Below are 19,186 nucleotides of genomic sequence, written 5' to 3' on the forward strand. Positions count from 1 at the left end.
ACTTAAACGAGAAGAATCAAAATCCATTTATTGAGAAATACCGTCAATAAATATATTACATCGCCACCGTTGGTTCAAGAATCCTAAGTTCGCCATAGACTTTTTTGACAATATTTTTAATTTTTCCATTCACTCGTTTACTCTTTTTTATCTATATCTGTACATTCATTCTGCCATTCTATAAAAATAATAACCAAAATGGACGTATTTTATGTGAGAAAGAATAAATAATTAAAAAGATACGCAAGGTAAATAGGTTGTAATTTAGTACCATGTACTTAAAATTGTTATTTCGATTCATGAAGTGCCTCGATAATCAAAATAGCAAAGAACTGTATAGTTCGACATGGTACCATACGTTTTCAATTGCGCCTTGCTTGTAATATTCAATTGCATTGAAATTGATTTCATATTTCAGAAGGTAAACCGGCGGCGGTGAAATGTACAACGGTATCGGTCTTACGACGCCAAGGGGCTCCGGCACTAATGGCTACGTGCAGAGAAACTGGGCAACTGTACGAAAAACCAAAGATTCAGTAAATTATCGCACTGAAGAAGAGATATCGAAGTTAGATGCCGCATCAAATAAACAGCCGAATCAGGAGATTCTTGACCATGAAAGAAAAAGAAAAATCGAAGTGAAATGTGCTGAACTTGAAGACAGTTTAGAAGAGCAAGGGTAAGGCATCTTCCATATTTACGTCTGTTGACCATATAATGCATCAGTGACGTAATTAGTCCGTAATTACCGGACCGCTAAATCGCTATTTAATATTAGCATGCTAAGTCCATATCTTCATGTGGCCCAGATTTTCAGACAATAGTGTTGTGGTTTAGAATTTGGATTTTAAAAGGACTGTGCCTTATAACCGTGTTGGTAGCCCTATCTTGAAAACAAAATATTGATATAAATATGAATAATTACAAACACAGTAGGTAAATAAATTATGGAAATTGATGTGTATAAAATAAGTTTTGTAAGTTGACATGGTGAGCCATGTTTCGGCAACATTACAAAATGACTCAATAAGAAATAATTTAATTTTGAAGTGATGGTTCTTTGCTAGGCCTTGGGCCTTAGCCTTTGTTAATATGTTAAATTTTGGTAATTATTCTTAAGAAGGTATGATTTACTTCTGAGAGTAAACAGTCTGGTAAAGAATCTTAAATGTTATTAAAGATTGTGTCAATTGATACACCTGGGAATTAGTTCTGATAACTTTCATTAAAAAACATAATAGCCAGGGAGGTTAATCTACATGTCCCACTAATGAAATGTGTGAATAGTTGGGACCGATTCTTTTTCATGCCATGCAAAACAAGGAGGAGCCCAAAATTTAATGATCCAATAACTGACCTCTCCCCACATTGCATAACTTTGTTGATAATTAACATCTGCAACTGAGCTATTGGCTGCTATGGCTATGGGATACCATACACACATAAATGAACTCACACATTTATTCCTTTCAAGAGTAGGCAGAGCTAAACTCATTGTAAGACAAGTTGCATTCACTCTTTGGACTGGCATACTAAGATATAAAGTGATAAACTAGGTATAGACCTGCCTACAACAGTTGGTACATGTATAAAGGAATGTAAAATTTTGATACATCGTAATATTTTAATATGCAAGACTATCACTCAGTATTCTATTATATTCTATATAGTAGTATTACTAATTTTATTATGAATGTATTCTAAGGATTGAAGGGCATAGGTACCTATAGGCTATAGGTAACCCACACATCACACTCTCGTCATTACACTTGTCTTATTAATATTTGTTATAATTACCCCATGTTCAAACGGTGCAATTTGCGCGCGTATTCGTGAGAATTAATCCATAATATAAATAATAATAAAGCTATTCTGGTATAACAACCTATGATTCTTGTGATAATTTTAAAGAGATTTTATTTTTAAAAAGCAGGAAAGAAGTAGTCTAAGGGATCCGGGTCTGCGAGAACATTCTACGCAAATAGCGACTCTTTTCAGCATGATGACATGTCAAGTTCCAACAGACATGATATTTCATAAATAACACAAAGATCGACACGAGAAAGTACCTACCTAACAAATGATTGTAGGCTTGTTTTCTAATGAGACAGCACGGCAGCATGTGCACTGCCTAGCCAGATTGGAATTCGGTGGATAACTGGGTCAAAGACCACTGGAATCTAGAAATAGAAGCCAGTCTAAATTATCAACAAACAGTCTCATTAGATGACAATGCGTACGACTATTTGTCGTGTTGTGTTCTTTACAAATTCCATAAAAAGTCCTATTGACCTATATTCACGTGCTCATAAATACCTAATAAGGCATGTGTGAAGTAAACGCAGATTGTGCTCCTAGTAGTGTGAGAAATTAAAAATAGGTTCGTAAGTAAGTACCTACCTATTTTTTATTTCAAAGTTTTATGATACCATTCAAAATGTAAGTACCTACTATTTTCTTGAATCAAAGTATAGAGCCGTAATATACCGGAACTGACTATACCATAGTATGACGAAATATTTTGCTATCAAGCAAAAGAAAATTTAAATACGTTTCATATTTTATAAACAAAAAAGAACTCGCGGTATAGAAGAAATCATCAATTTCTTGTCCAAAGCCCATCTTCTTTCATAGCCTACATAGACACCCTTGATAACGCGTTGTCCCTTTAACTCTATTCTTTCGGGAAAGTAGGCTCATATAACGACTACGTTCTTACTAAAGTAAATAGTGGCCAGATCAATAGCTTATCGTCCTTTCCAAATCAGAGAATCTGCTTACGTGTGGTCAGTCTGCAATGTCCTGATCAAACTAGGCATCACAAAGTGATATGTCCCCACCGGGATCTCTAAATTGAGACCCGAACAGATTTAAGTGACTAATCTGTTTTTTTGTCAATTAAATGTCTTGTTCTGTAACGTAGCATACACACACACACACGTACATACACACACAACATACACACATACATTACATGTATACATTTGATTCTTATCCGGTCCGAGTCCGAGAATGACGGATAGTAGAAAATAACTTAGAGGTATCGGATGACGGTTGTAGTGCGTAAGCTACCATACAAATAGTTCTACGTCCGGGGATCCGACATTTGACGGACTCGAATCGGAGAGTCTTGAATAGTCGAATATTCGTACAAAGAGCAAAACTGTACCTGTAGACTTATCGGTCTAAGTAATATTAGTACTCAATATTCTAGATGGATGGCGCCGTCGTCGTCTTAATTACACATAAATCGAAAGAATATCGCATGGACAGCAGGGCCCGGTGGTGTAATGGTTAACACGGTCGTCCCGGCTTGACAGCTGCGGGTTCAAGTTCCGTCCGAGTCAGAAATTTTTCGATTTAATTTTCTCTTTGAGACTCCTAAGCACGAGTGAGTGATATAAAAACAAAATCGTTATTTTGATAGCACTCACCCGTCGAATCGTACAAACTACAAGGCAATATGAAAACACTTTCTGCCCCCGAAAACGTGTGGCTAGTTACCACTACCGATTGCCATACAAAACGTGTTCGATGTAGGTAGGTACTACTAGACTCATAAAAGTAAATAAATAATGATAAGTGTCCGTTTTTGTGCGGCGTCTTATACTAGAAAGTAATTCCTTTTAAACATAGGTCCAGAGTTAATAGAGATAAATTATGTACAAAGTTCGTAAATTTTCCCCCTTCGTAAATCAACCCAGTCAACTGTTGTATAATGCAAATTATTTATTGTAGAAACAAATAACTCACAGTCATGAAACATTTTATGGCACCATGCCAAACCAACCAGAAACTTATCGGATATTGCATTGTTATCGAGTCCGAATAAACTGTAACAGTAGGTAATCCCACATTTTATATTAATGTAAATGTAATGTTACTTTAGATACGCCAAATATTTCATGGGCAAATTGGTATTTTATGACGGAAGGGGCAAGTCACAGGGACTAACTGTCAGTATTCAGAGGCGGAGGACAGGAGTCCTAGTACGACTTTGAAATATTATTACTCTGGGCGCCATCTCACTCGCGTCAGACAGAGCACTGTGGGGCAGACGGCAAGAGGATAACCACTGCCCTATCTTTTCCTGAAAAGTAGCATGGAGAGGAATGCTACACCGACAAGAGCGTGGCTCTTAAATTAGAGATGCTTGTATTTTATGAAAACTGTAAAGGGCTGAAGTATAAAAATCGGAAAAATAGCTTTTAAGTTTAAGCTACAAACTCACACTTGAAAATCTGTAGAAAAATCCTGTCAATGTGAGATTAAGGACTTACTAAAACATATTTAAAAAATTGATGGTCAAGCCGCAAACCGAGAAAGCCAAATATATTGGTAACTGTTGTAGGGTAGGTATTTAGATACATAATGATCTCTCAAATTACCAAAATTTGTGTAAATAAAAGTAAACAAAAGCGGTTAAATTAGATACGTGTTGATTCTGTACTCGAGCACGCAAGATCCGGTACGCAAGATTTAAACAAAAACCTAAATAAAAATAAAATTACAACTATATTTATTATACTTTTTTTATGTAAGTCAATCTAAATAACACCTGTATACTCGAGTGTTTCTGTCAGTAACAAATCTTTATCGATTTACCGACCTACTTTATTTACTTTATAGTAGTGGACCCCGTGTTGTGTCTATTATACTGCTCGTTTCGCACCCTCGTTTAGGGGCGCCGGCCCTTGTTGCGCCGGAGTCAAATCAATAATGCAACAGAGCGGGGCTGGCCACCCTTTCCATGCATAGAGTATTGAACAAATTCCCGACCAAGTTTTAGTATACGAGCACACGTCGTGAGCGGCTTATCGCTAGGTTTTATTGTTTTTCATAAGTAATTCTACGCGATTACAGCAGCCGCGCGACGCAATGCTATGGTAGGTTCAGGTGCGCTCGCGCTGTGACGATATTTTAAGATTTCATTACATTTCACTTGTTCAAACAGAGCGGACTCTTCACTGTGAATGTATGAGCGAAACATGACCGTGTCGGCGCTGCGCTAACCGCGTGCCGGTTTATATTCGTTTTAAATAATGTTGAATGTGTAGGTTTTATTATGAGTGTTTCACTAGTGTGGCTGCGCAGGTTGCCGAAGGAGGAGATAGCGGCGCGGGTGGCTGCCTTCCGGGCGAAACTTGCGGATACCGGCGGCGGCGACAAGGACGTGCCCAGGGACGAGTTCGGCAGAGTAGCGTGAGTATACACCACGTCATTTAAACTTGGCCAACTTATTCATAGAAATGTTCCGTTAATGTTTGATCCCATTGTCTTGTAATGCCCATCTTCCTTCAGCCACCAATGTGAATTTAACATTGTAAAATAACTGAAAACTCAAGAATATTTAACCTTTCGTCGTTGTATATGCAGACCGGCTAGACATGTTATTGTTTTATCTAGTAGCTCTGTTGTCTTATAATAAGAACAAATGTCAGCCTCTGTTGTACGGTGACTAATTAATTATTTCCGCAGACTGCAATAAGGAATGCGTTTGCTCTGATATAAACGTATATCACACGCATTATTTTGTATTTTAATAATTTCGATATACTAATTATTTTTAATGACAATGTTTCCATTTCTATCTCTATTCGAATATTAATTAATAGGACAAATCGATTACGACCATGAAATGATTTAATTTCATTTAAAACTTCAACCACTTGTGTACCCAATTAACTTGAAGCTGTCGACAATCCGCCGTGATTGTCGGCGACAATTTTCCGTCAGAAAATTAATTTTCTTCGCCTATCAGATTTAATGAAAGGATTTGTTATCGTAAAAGAACGTATAAAAGCGGTATGCGTAATTAAATCACAAGCACGGAATACTAATGCAAACTAATTTTATTAAAGCGACCCACTTTTCCGCTTCTATTATTAATTTATACATGGATGAAGTGTGATTTAGAAACGGCTCAAGGGGTTATTTACCCCACAGTGGGCACATGAAAGGCGTTCTATTTCCCTCTAACATTCTGAGCCGTATACTCAATCGATGATCGGTCCACTGGAAGCGATGTTTGCCTGCATGTTACGCGTTTGACGTACTGGCCATGTATTTCGTACATAACGGAGCTGCCAGCAACGAACCCACTGGCATAGTCCTCCATATCGATCGGTGGAATGACGTCTGCACCCCACTCCACGCCCACACAGGGGGAGGCAGGATTTTAATATGTCGCTTTGTAGGCACCCTTTCTAAAAATAGCTTTCGATGCTTGGAAAATAAACATCAATATTAATTTCCTGTAAAGTCAAATTGAGTTGTTAAAAATGTTATACGTTGAAAGCAATTGCAACGAGAAGATGATAGAGTGGCCTTAAATTAGTATAATCACGCTATCAACTAACTAATATAGTGTGACAGGTGAAATGTGTATTGTAATTAACGCACAGAGCGAGTGGTTGGGCTTGCCAACGCCGCCGCGCCCGTCCGTGTCGTGATTACGGCGATTCGGCTAAAGATAGTGGTACACGGCGTTTTGGCACGCAAACGGACTCACGCTCCTGTGACGCCAGGATAAACAGACAACGCACGCTTGTTTAGTTTACATAATCTGTTGTTGACAACACGCCTTGTGTCAGCAACGTAGTGGGCAGTACACTCGTCTTTCACTGATATGTTAAAAAAATAAAATGTAATCAGAAATCCACCAATGCAAAGTTGTACGTAAATGCCTTGTAGTAGTTTTCTGTAACAACGCAATATGAAAAAGAAAATAAGTATATTAAGTAAGTGCATTAGAAAACTATAAATTCTCAAAATTAAATGAAATAAAATATTATTTAAATGAAACATTAGACAAATCTGTACAGTATTGGTTGCCAGTCAAGTGTGCTTGGATCGTCCATAAATATAATGTTGATAAAGACTGAAATAAACACAATATGGCATATTGTGTTTATTTCAGTCTTTATCAACATTTTTATACGCAACATACCTACCTAGTTTTCATTTGTCTTCGCTTCAAACATTTTCATTCATAATTCAGGATTTTATTCAGTTGCGCTTATCTAAGCGCATTATTAGGTATCATGAAAAATCTTTAAAAACTATAGGTACTACTTCTTACTTAAGCATAAACTAATTTATGTGTTATACACGTCAAATATGTTAATATTCCATTATCTAATGCTTATTGTTTATATTTAGTACTCATCCCATTTACAGATTGAAAGGTTGCCAATTTTGAAGTTATCCAGCATTTTAACTTCTCAGATGTCAGAGTAACATTTCGGTCGTTGCCTCCACAAGATGACGAATATGGTTAAGTTAGTTACACTGAGAAGAAAATTCTTACATATTGGATAAATAGGTTTCTATTCCTTCGAACATACACGAATAAAACCGCCCGCGTGTTTACAGCTTATATTTTACAGCACACTCTGAAAATCGTTATCTTTACACAAATGCATTTGAAAGAAAAATATAGTCACGAATGATTGTGTCAAGAGCGTGTTTATAGCCGGATCGAAAACTAGAGTTTATATCCTATAATAATGTAAGTTGAAATTAGTTTCGCCACGAATCAAATCTGATTCGTGTGAACTGCATAGCTTACTCAATTGCATATTTTGTAAACATGTGTCTCCAGAAACGAATAATGTATCACAAGTGAACGTAGAGGCGCACATTTTGTTGATCCAACCTTGTTTAGTCACCCGACGCTGTGCGCAGTCATGAGCACTAACGTGTACCAACTTTGAAACCCTGTCGTATTAACATTTGACATTTAGTGAGACTTACTTACAGTTCAATTGGTAACTAAAGTGTATACAATGTAAATGCTCGCGACCATACGTAGTGGAATCGCAATAAATCAAACAAACATTTTACTAACTTGATTACCCCATAACAATTATACGTTGAGATTGAGAAGTAATTAGTAGCTGCCATTTTATTTCAAAGCAGAAACGAAACATTTATGCCAGTCATTTCAAATGCGTTATTTCTACGTAATGAGCTTTGCGATGATCTCATAAGAGAACAAAGCCGGAGGGAAAGCAGCCCCTTAGAGGGTTGTCGGCGTAGACATCCGATGTTTGCGCAGCGTGCGCGCGTCTGCGTGCTTCCTGTCGCGGATGCCGCGCGGCAGTAGCGTCGCCGGCCCGCCGCCGGCCGCACACTATGTAGCCCTCACGCCCTACTCCAACGCTTACAAAATGTCTTCCAGCGGTCATGCCGCCGTAGCTTAACTTAGTTTTAGTATAAAGTAACCAAGTCTTCCACTAGTCACGTAGGTAGTTTAAGATGCAAAGGGGCAGGGTGTCGCGTCGCGAAAACAATCGGGTGGTGTTTGAACGTCTTTGGCGGGGCACGTTTCAAGCGGTGGTTGCGGGGTCCCACCGGCAGCCGCGGGCGTCGTCACACGAGCCCACAGCGGGCACGGCGCTAGTCCCCGCGCCCGCGCCCGCCGCCATGCCGCAGCCCTCCCTGCCCGCCACCGTGGCCGACCTCGAGCCCGCGCTCAGAACCATCCTCGAGGGCCTCAGACAGTCGTGCTGCTGTCGCTGTAACTGTTCCACCAACGAACGCAACTTTAACGACAATTTGCAGGTCTGTCTCTCCAACGATGAGGAGAGGAAGTCCATGCGATCCGTAATAAGGTGTGCATTCACTTTCATTGACTACTTATTGTCTACTTTAGGATTCAGTCTGAGCATACTGCTAAAGTCTACCTAATGTTATTAATGGTAAATTAAAATTTTCCAATTTACACGCTTATTGGAATTTATCGCAATTTCGCAATCGATTATGGCAGGCATTTGCATCAAAATTATCATTATGTGTTAGCATTGGTGTTTTCTGTCACAATTAAGTCAAAACGTATGCTAAACTATTTTAATATTTCCCTATTTTTAGCGCACTTAGGTGCCACACAGGTAATTATACACAAATCTTACTTTACCGTCATTCATAGAAAAAAGGGTTACTAATTTGAGAAGAGAAGGAAAAATCAATACAGTCGATGCCCTGAAATATGTATCCTACAGCTGTATAATGAGACGTGTATTTGTTGGGCAGCGTCCGTGAAACGCACGCGGTGGCTGAGGCTCAGCAGGAGAAGAACGCGCGGTTGCGGGACGCGTTCGGCATCTCGCCGCGCTTCGTGGAGGGCACCAGTCTGGACGCCGAGCGGCGCGCGCGCGACCTGGCCGCGCGGTACCCGCTCGTGCGCACGCCCAGCCACGAGCGCGACACAGACACACACACCATCAAGAAGAAAAAGAAACGAAGGTAACTACATGTCTACCTTCATTTTGTAGACTTTCAATTCTTATAACCGATCCTCTCACTACTCGCCACCATACGCGAGACATACTAACCTCTCGGTGGCCACAATTTAGCTAGAAAAACTACACTACACTTAAACATTATCAAGTGAAAACAGTTTGGCCTATCCTAGGACACATGGGTATCCCACTGGATCGATTCGCAACGGCCTCTCAAGAGCAAACTGACAAGACACTATCTCTATTAAAGATTAGTTATACATATTAGTATAGTTTCTTTGTTATTGTTTGTTATTAATAGTGACATTTTAGCTGCTGAGAAGTTAGTCTCGTTCACTTGTAATTGGCTTACACATTAGTACTGTTTTACTTTGTTTAATTGTGTCTTAACTAAATGTTATAATCTGCATAGTTGTAAGTTATCCATTAAATAAATAAATGTTGACAAGGCAAGACTAATTGCTTGTATATAACGTTAGTGTTATCTTTTACTATGCAACGCTAGGGTTGATCTAAACCGCTGCTGTATTGCGCCGCACTCCGAACACTTCATAATATATTTTTATTTATTTATAGCCTTTTTTCAGATAGTTACATTTTAAAGTTTTTCCTTAATCTAATATCTACGATAACCAATCTGTGTGCCTTCGGGCAAAGGCCTCCCCCATTTCTCTCCATTCTTTTTTGTTATGTACGAATCTGGTCCAGGTCGTGTTTCCAGCCATAGACATTATTTCGTCGGCCCACCTCTTAAATTGCCTACCCCTGTTTCTCTTATAGCCTCTAGGGTACCATAGTGTAACAACTTTGCTCCATTTATCTTCTCCTCTAATAGTATGTCAGAATATATAAAACACTATTTTTACCGTGTTGCCGCCTAACGCATAAGTGCGAGCGAGACAAAGTCCGCGGGTTCTCGCTCTTACTCCTTAGCGGCTTACTGCCATTTAAGACTAAAGTAAGACCCAGAGGGGGTGAGGTCGACGCTCGATATGATTTGGTGAGGGGCGTAGAGTTACCGCTCTTTACGCAGTATTATTCTTTATTCAAGGCGCGGTACGGCGCATACATACAACTTTATTTTACTGATAATATTTAGTTGTAGGTAGGTACACAACAACTCACGCCCGTAACTTGATAAGCGAAACCATCAGGTGTTTTAATAATTGTTTATACCCTGCACTATTACATACTAAAAGTGGTAGAATTAGTTATAGCCGCATATATACTACAATATTAAATGGCTATTTAGGAAACGTCTACAAAAGTAGGTATGATGCTTTCCAAGTTTTTTTGACATCTCAGTATGCATGGAATAATATTTTGGAACAACTTTCAACAAAAAAATCTATAACCGCAGTAACGTTTACGACCACCTTAGGACAATTTTATAATAAAAAATATAGTTATTTAAAATGCAATTATTATCTTTTCAGCTCGTCGCCAGATGCCAAGAAACTGAAGAAAAAGAAATCCAAGAAGAATAAGAAAGAAAAGTAGGTATTATTTTAACTCCACTTTATGTTACATTTTATTCTCAAATAAATTTCCGTTATGGTTTGTGCCAGTCTCATTTAGTTTATATTTGGAATCAGACAGGTGACAATGCAGTTATCCAAAAGGCAAGTATGATAATTGGTTCTATTTATACTATAAATTAAATACCATGAGTCAATTATTCAGCAAACTTGTGTTATTGCTAATTTCAGTCAAAGAAAAATGTTGTGGAATTTTATACGTAGGTATGGTATACTTTAGACTAGTTGGGTGTTCCATCAGGCCTTCTCTATCTTTTAGAGTGGAGTAATAGCTTTTCGCTTTCCGTGGTAAGTGGGTGGCCACAGTAATAATAATATTTCTTCATCATGAGACACCTGTGCTATCCTTTTCATTGCCATATTATAAAATTAGACCTTAGTAAAGCATAATTGAACTCATTTTTCCGACTTTCAAATGTGTAACATTATTTACTTGATTAGTATACGGAGTAGAACAGTTGTCGCCACTAAGCAAACACCTTAACATGTATTAAGAACTGTACTTGACATGATTAAATGTAATTTATACCGTATAAACATGTGAATTGAAACGTTAAAGTTTATATTTAATTCCCTTTTCATTTTCTTATCATATTGAACATATTAAATTGGTGAATATACGATCGTATCGTAAAACGTTTCATTTGATATGTAAATTCCTTTGGGTTGCTGTAATATGATTTGTTTTGCGCGGTGTGGTGATGCGAGGTACCTATTTCCCGCAGACAAGAGTCGAGCAAGAAGAAGAAGAAGCGTTCCAAGTCTCCAAACACGGACAGTTCGAGCAGCTCTGACGCACAGGACAGTGACTCCAGCTCCGAAGATGAAAGACACAAGAAAAAAAAGAAGGTAATTTCCACTTCTTCTTCATAATTTGTGTTCACATGCTCAGGTCTCAGTAGGACGACACGGGGTACAAGGCGTAATTCAAAGATTATGCTACACGATCCTGTTTTACAACTTTTAATGACAAACTATCTTTAACTCCTTTTGGCTCGGCGGTTTTTCTGACTAGTTTATTAATATTGGGGTCGTATTCAATTAATATATATTATTGACGTCATACTTACAGTTTGATATGGTTAGTATTAGTTTATAAATATTCATAAGCACTTCACTGTAGTATAATCTTTGAATTATTTCAGATAAATATATCTAACATAATAGTCACTACTTTCTTCTATTTGGGTTTTGGGGATTGTAAAGGGATGGAAACTACATGACCATTCGACAAAGACAGTTTTACAGTTTATACTTTTAGATGTAATTCTTAATTTTCCTATCATTTCCACACTGATCATATTCTGATTGAAATAAGTTCAAAAGCCCGTTTCTTAATAAACTTGGAACAGTCCCACACCAAATAGCTAATTTGAGCACTTTGCTTCAATTTGTTTGCAAAGACGTCTGTCAAATACTATGTCCTGATTCCTTAAGAGTATTACAAGATCATAATGGCACATTCTTCTGCATACCAAACATGGGCTTTATTTTGTGTTTCCACACAGACCCGCCATCCCTCTCTGCATTAGTCATACCATTGTGAAACATTGATGTAGATGTCACTCAATTTGTTTTGCTGTATTATTCATAGAGTACCCCCTGAGCTTCAGATGTTATAGCTAAACACATGTGCAATGTGTCTACTACACTCTGTTAAGTGTTCCTCACGGGACAATATGTCAGACTGTGGTTACTATTTTCCTTCTTCATTTTATTTATTTTTTCTGTAAATACAAGAAATAGCCAGTAAAAATTATCTGTTTAACTGTGCATCATTTCATAGGATAGCCATCTTTATCTGAAGAAATAACGTATACTGTAAGTATATCACAAAACAATAACACTCAGTAAGAACACTATGTTAGGTGAACATACTAAAATTTACTCCGTGATAATTTTCGTAATGCATTTTGGAATATATTGTGACTAATCATTGTGAGGAAACGGTACAAAAGGGTATTTTGCGAGGGTTAAGTGTGCACAGTTACTGACATGCATGGTGTTTGTAGTCCTTTACAACAGATGGTGGTTTTGTACTATCAGTACAGCGCGTTACACACCTGAATGTGTTCTAGAAAAACGTGCTCCGAAACATTACTCGTTCTGTAACAGACCTTGCGTCGTAACACGATACACGTAATCAACTCTGGAAGAACATGATTTGATTACAACAAACGAATCGAAGTATATGAGACCCAGCACGTTTTTGTACCACACATTCGATGTTAATATCCGACTGATTGACTGAAATGTAACTAATCCATAACATTCTCCCTCTTCTCATTTATCCAAAACTAATTAAGGATGCTCCACATGTTTAAATGGTATCAAATACCACCACCGTTTGTTAAATAAGGTACGTTCCCCAAGTTTACATTTGTTTTTGTGTTTACCTACGTGTATTTATGTATTACAATATTTTAAGAATACTATTGACATCGTTCTGTTACAAACATAGTACGTAAATAAACAAAATATACGCACTGGTGCCAAGATACATCTTTTTCCTCTATACACCTATTTACTTGATTTCTTTGATAAAATTATAATTGAGAATGTTATGGATAAAATGTAAAATAACATTCTAATAATTTCTATTCCGTACTTGCTTCGGTATTAGCTTCTGTATTTTATTTGTTTCTAAAAGAAATGTTTTGAGTTCTTACAATTAAGTTGAAGTGGTTTTAGTATGCATGCGTGAAAGTGTTGATTTCCATTTCGTTTATTCAAAAGTCTTCCTTCATGTTTCTAAACAATTGAAGGGCTTATATTATATTTTAGTAAAATGTATATTTAGTTGCCGTAACCACTTATAGTCTTCTTGTATTGGCACTGGTGTTTTATTGTCTCCTTTCACCGAAAGTGATATTAACATTGTTTTATTGAATTTGAACAGAAAAAATCAAGCAGTAGGCGTCGAGCCAGCAGCGAGCCTTCCAGCCGGGAGAGGTAATTGAATCTATCATATCTCTTATATTATTTTATTCTTTTCTCTATTACTGCTGCTGCTGTTATTTTTTCTTTTGTCTACTGTTAGTCAAGTTCATTTAGAAAAACATCTCATCACATATATCAGCCCAGCATCAGATATAATTATATATTACAGTACAGTATATTACTTTAATCTATCTATCAGTATATAAAATATGATACTGTTAGTAATGTGAATGTAATATATGAATTTGTTTTTTTCAGTTCGCCTGTCAAACGTGATAAAGAAAGACAACGAGACCGTACTAGTGAAACAAGAAATAATGACATTGAATACAGAAAGAAGGACCGTGATGACAAGGCAAAAAAATACGATAGACGTGAAGAATCAGTCCGCAACTCGCGACAAAGTGATTCCAACTCGAGGAGGCGAGACGAGCGCAGCACGTCTAGAGATCGGGACACCTCGCCCGAATACAGGCGTAAATCACAGATCACCAAGATAGACAATAAAAGAGGTACTTCCAAAGATGATTTCGAAAGACCCAAAACGAAACGTTCAAGGCGTAATCAGCACTCCTCGGGTGAATCTGAAGAAGAATCTCCACCGAAAAAGACTAGCAAACGAGACAATAAGCATCACCAAAATAGTATATCTCCTCCACCAGAAAAGAAACGGCGCAAGAGTCCTTCGCCGGACTCCAGAAGAAGAGAAGAATATTACAGAAAAGAAATGGACCGAGAAAGCAGCCGGAATCACAGGGATTCCTCTCGAGAAAATCGAAGGGTTCCACGAAGAAGTGACTCTCCAGTACACAGAAAGAAAAAACAAGATGAATCATACGACAGGAAGGAAAAGGATGACAAATATGAAATGAAAATTAAGAATAATTATGGACGCTATGAAGAAGAACTGCCTAGACGTAGGAACTCGGAAAATGATGATGATCATAGACGTAAGAAGAACAGAAGTCCTTCCAGAAATCGACGCGATACCTCACCTGAGACCCGTGAGAGGTCCCCGGTTAAAAAAAGTTACAAAAATAGGGAATCACGCAAAGACTTTGATAGAAGTCATAAAAACTCACGGTCTGAAAGAAAATCATCGTCATCTGATTCTGAACTTGAACCACCCCCAAAAAAGGCATCAGAAAAAGAATCTAAAAATAAAAATAGGTACTACAAAGATAGCAGTTCATCTCCGTCTAAAAGAGAGCGACGAAGAAGTCCATCGCCAGAATATAGAAGAAAAGATTCATCTCCTAGAAACAAAGTGGATAAGTACAAGTATAGTGCAAAGTCGCATGAAAAGAAAGGTGAAAATAATCGATCACGGAAAAAGTCACCGACACCTGAAGTAAGACATAGACGGAGAAATTCTACCAGTAAGTCAAGGTCGCCAAGTCCTGAACGTAAGAGTTCAAAACAAGAAAAACGTAAGAACGACCTGCAGAGAACCAAGAAATCTGAAAAACGTTCCGTTTCTCCCAAAGACAAACATGTAAGTGAGCGAGGTCGCAAGGAGTCTCGCCGAGAGCGCTCCAAGTCGCACTCAAACCGCAAAAGCAGAAGTTCGTCCAGTCTTAGTTATTCACCGGCTCGTCGGAGTCCAGAACGCTACCGCGACATTATAGAGAAGTTGCCAGAAAAAGACAAACGCAAATATATCACATCGCCGTCGGATTTACAACCCAAGAAAAAAAAGAAGGAAATCGAAAACTACAAACCGAAAGCAGTTTGCATGAGGAGTTCGTCTAGCGAGAACGACGAAACCGAGGACGACTTTTTAAAATTAGATGAGATCGCACATCAGGATGAACTGATGGACATTAAAGAATTAAAAAAGTTAAAAGAAAAGTTGGCTCAGGTGGCTAAAGCATCCATGGAGCGAAAGAGAACGGAAGAAGTCAACGGTCCGTCGACCTCTCAGACTAATCGGGAAGATTCGAAACCGAAAGAAAATGATAAACCTAAAAAAACCCCGGTCGAAACTGAAAAAGAAAAGGCAACAACTCCCCAAGGAAACGAACGAAAAAAGAGTCCCGTTAAAGTAGAAAGCCCGAGAAAAGAAAAAAGTCCAGTTCGTGTAGACAGCTCTCCGGAGGTGAAGAAGCGCGGCCGCAGCGGGTCGCGGCGCAGCTACTCGCGCTCGTCGTCGCGGCGCTCGCGCTCGCGGTCTCGATCGCGCTCGCGTGGCAAGTCCTCGCGCTCGCGGTCTCGGTCGCGGTCCCGGTCACGCTCCTCCCGTTCCAGGTCACGATCATATTCTTCATCCAGGTAAATATACGCACCATTGATTACTTGAAACCTTATTTACATTTTAATGTAAGCCGAGTGTTTCCCGCCGGGGTAAACACTCTGCTTACATAAAAAACTACCAAAATTCCATATAATTAACTTTGTCGATCGTTGCAGGCGCTCCCGCTCGAGTCGTTCCAGCTCGTATAGCAGCAGAAGTTCGTCCCGATCTTCACGCAGCTCTTCTCGTTCAACGCGTTCCTCACGGTAACTAACTTACTATTGCGAACATAAATATTGTGTAGTTTCAAGTTTCAGTACCAATCCATCGAAAACATTGGTTTTGGAACTTCTTCAAACGTTATTTCGATATACATTATTATTTGTTTCTTCAAGATTTACTATTGCGGACGGGATATAGTCGAAATAACGGTTTATTTGTGAAGTGTTCACTAGAGACAAGCTATTAAATTGAAAATTAATATTATTTTCAATTTTTTCTTTCCGATAATGAAACGAACATTGACTTGAAACGAATGCATGCGCCATACCAACTCGTACGTACGATCAGAACAATGACGGGCGTGTACGACGATTACCGTAGATCGAGCGAGACGCGCGCACGCACGCGCTCCCGCTCGCCATCCATTCCGCGCCGTGCGGGCTCGCCCAGTTTCTTGGATAGGAGACGCATCACGAGGTATAAGGATGTCCTACGATGACACACAGTGCTTTTGTTATTTAGTTTTCTTACTGTCTTGTCTTTTTCTACTCTACCTACACATCATTTAATCTTCATATTTATCTCGTTTTATATCTTGTTCCCAAAACTTACAGTCAAAAGCACTGCATTCATCCTTGAAAAAAGCAATTGAATAATATTAACACAATAAAAGGGTGTCAAAAAAAACAATAGGCTAGATGACTGGGTCAAAGATAATTATAAAATGCTAATCTAGAAATTGTAGCTCAGATTATTAGAAATCAATTTCACTTTTCTGGCTGTTATACTATTTTAATTAAGATTACATAACAAAGAGTACGAAGTTTGACCACATATATTGATGACGTCATACATATGTGTATATTTCCTAGAAACTTCTTCGTAAACAAGTATCGCATTTGACTAGGTCGTCCTCTTGCCTATTCAATTTTTTCACATAAAAAACCTTTTCTGTACTCATAATGTCATTCGATTGCTGTGTGTGTTTAGGTGTTTTAACCTTTCTGTGTGTCGCTTACCTTAGGCTAATCTTATAGTTGTGCTTATATAATTTTATTTTGCCGTGTGCTGTATTGCGAATGCTTAGGATAGTTTTATAATGAAAGTCGTTATGACTAGAATACTTTATTATCCTACTCACTTTACACCGCAATATAGCACATAATTTATGTTTTATTTTTTTCTTTATATCATATATTTTTATTTTTTCTTTTTAGAAAAAGATCACGCTAAAATAGCACGAGTTCTGAAGACACGAGTTGTAGCTCCGTTAGTGAAGTGATTGTGCTAGATATATGGTAGTCTAAGTTATATGTATTGTACTGATATTGCCAATATAAGTTTCACTTTTTCTAATATATCGCTGATAATTTTCCAAACAGTTTTTCTCATTACTACATTATGTATTCACCATTAACACGGGAGTAGTAGAGACTGACGTTCTTATTGAAATTGTGTAATTTTACCATATGGTTTCCAGCACCTTTATCCAGATAGTGATTGGCTGTGAGGTTTCATAATTTTAACAAAGTTGTCCCCATCTTTCAGTCTCTGGGTTTGTATTAGACATTTCAACTGGGGTAATAATGATATATCTCATGTGCTATGGCGTTTATAATTATGGTTGCTTTAACGGGGGTGTGCTACTAAAATATTTCTTTTAAACTTCGTTTTCTTTGAGATAATCAGGTCATTAGTTTTACAATTATTAACTATTTCTTTATATACTTATCAAAAGTTAATTGCCATCAAATTTTAATCCAAGTACGAAATGATGTTGTATTTAAGTTCAAACTTATGACCTGTAGTGAATATTTCATTGTATAATTTAAATACTATGAATTAATGAATATTTTTTCTTCCGTAGCGCACCCATAATAGACCTAAATAGAGGGCCAAACAAATTCAAGTATAAACAAAGAAGATAAATGAATTATTGCCAATTATTTTAAGGATTCTTAGTAATGGACGCCAGATGTATTGTGCTATATTGAAAGAGTATCTTTTCCAGCGTGTTTTCTGTTAATAAAATATTGTGTTTTGATTAAAGTATATTGTGAAACTTTAGTTGTTTTTTTTTATTCGTTTTGTTTTGCTGCATGGTAGTCAGCTGTAAAAGGCCTAGCCTGATTTTATATGGCATAGTTTTTTAGAATTCAATTTAATTTTCAACTGCGGTAAGTAACCTACCACACATATTTGATGTTTTGCATTTTGTAACTGAAACTCACATCGCATCTCGCATGTTGATTTATTAATGTATGTTTGTGACTAACACGAGTAACAACGCAACAGCGCCCGTAAGCGGCCGATCCCGTACAGACGGCCGACGCCCTCCTCTCCAAGCAGCGGCAGCGACTACAGCAGTAAATCATCTGAACGGAGCTGGACCCGCTCCCCGAAACGCGAAGTTGAACGCGAGTGAACACCGAGTTTAATCTATTCCCTTGCGTTCATGTCATATAGGTACCTAATGAGCCGTACAACCAACATCTAACACTAACAATCTTAAGCGTCATCCCCACTGAGCGACGTCTTTCTTCAATTAGATGACTGACGACGTCCTCCGATGTCTACGGGCATACGTCACTCGACAAATGTCGCTTAGTGTGGACGAGGCTTTGACTTGGAAAGTCCCTAATAGCCCACTTCTAAAAATCTTTTGTCTCATGTACTTCTGTTACAGAAGGAATTTCGATTAATTCTAATAATATACACCAATTTCCTGCTGCTAAAAGTAGATAGCCCCATTACCACCTCTTGACCTTTAGGACCTAAGCAAAAATGTAAACGTTGTCTATCTATCGCAAAATTGGCAGACGTTTGATTAATGAAATGAGTGATATTTAAGTTGTTTAGGGACTCAACATACCTTTTTAGGTATTTTTTTAGAGTAATTTATCTAGTCAAACAAAAGTTAGAATTAATAATTTTCTTGAGAATATGAATACTCAGATCTCTAAATATTATACATTTGTTTTTATATTGTTTGTGCATCTGTTGCTAATATT

General features: G+C 37.9%; 1 protein-coding gene across 6 annotated transcripts; it reads left to right on the forward strand.

Annotated features, from left to right (window-relative positions):
* The first annotated feature begins 142 nt into the window (after positions 1-142).
* Positions 143-19,055, forward strand: LOC126367524 (serine/arginine repetitive matrix protein 2). 6 transcript variants are annotated; one of them, XM_050011092.1, is made up of 11 exons: positions 143-248; positions 419-679; positions 5,095-5,202; positions 9,034-9,246; positions 10,679-10,738; positions 11,506-11,629; positions 13,680-13,732; positions 13,979-15,991; positions 16,130-16,219; positions 16,524-16,652; positions 18,471-19,055. In XM_050011092.1, exons 2-11 carry the CDS (start codon positions 441-443, stop codon positions 18,598-18,600), a joined length of 3,159 nt encoding a protein of 1,052 aa, XP_049867049.1. In that variant the 5' UTR covers positions 143-248; positions 419-440; the 3' UTR covers positions 18,601-19,055. The 6 variants fall into 6 exon arrangements, with proteins under 6 accessions (XP_049867049.1, XP_049867045.1, XP_049867043.1 ...); XM_050011088.1 differs by lacking the exon at positions 18,471-19,055 and adding an exon at positions 17,393-18,242; XM_050011086.1 differs by lacking the exon at positions 18,471-19,055 and adding an exon at positions 18,043-18,242.
* The last annotated feature ends 131 nt before the right edge of the window (positions 19,056-19,186 follow it).

The sequence above is a fragment of the Pectinophora gossypiella genome, chromosome 6 (genome assembly GCF_024362695.1).
Source record: "Pectinophora gossypiella chromosome 6, ilPecGoss1.1, whole genome shotgun sequence".
NCBI classification, from domain to species: Eukaryota; Metazoa; Arthropoda; class Insecta; order Lepidoptera; family Gelechiidae; genus Pectinophora; species Pectinophora gossypiella.

Coding starts and splice junctions, on each gene's coding strand:
- LOC126367524 (XM_050011092.1), top strand. CDS start 441: ATGTACAACGGTATCGGTCTTACGACGCCAAGGGGCTCCGGCACTAAT. Junction 5,203..9,033: donor GACGAGTTCGGCAGAGTAGC/GTGAGTATACAC, acceptor TTTGTTGGGCAG/CGTCCGTGAAACGCACGCGG. Junction 13,733..13,978: donor GAGCCTTCCAGCCGGGAGAG/GTAATTGAATCT, acceptor TGTTTTTTTCAG/TTCGCCTGTCAAACGTGATA.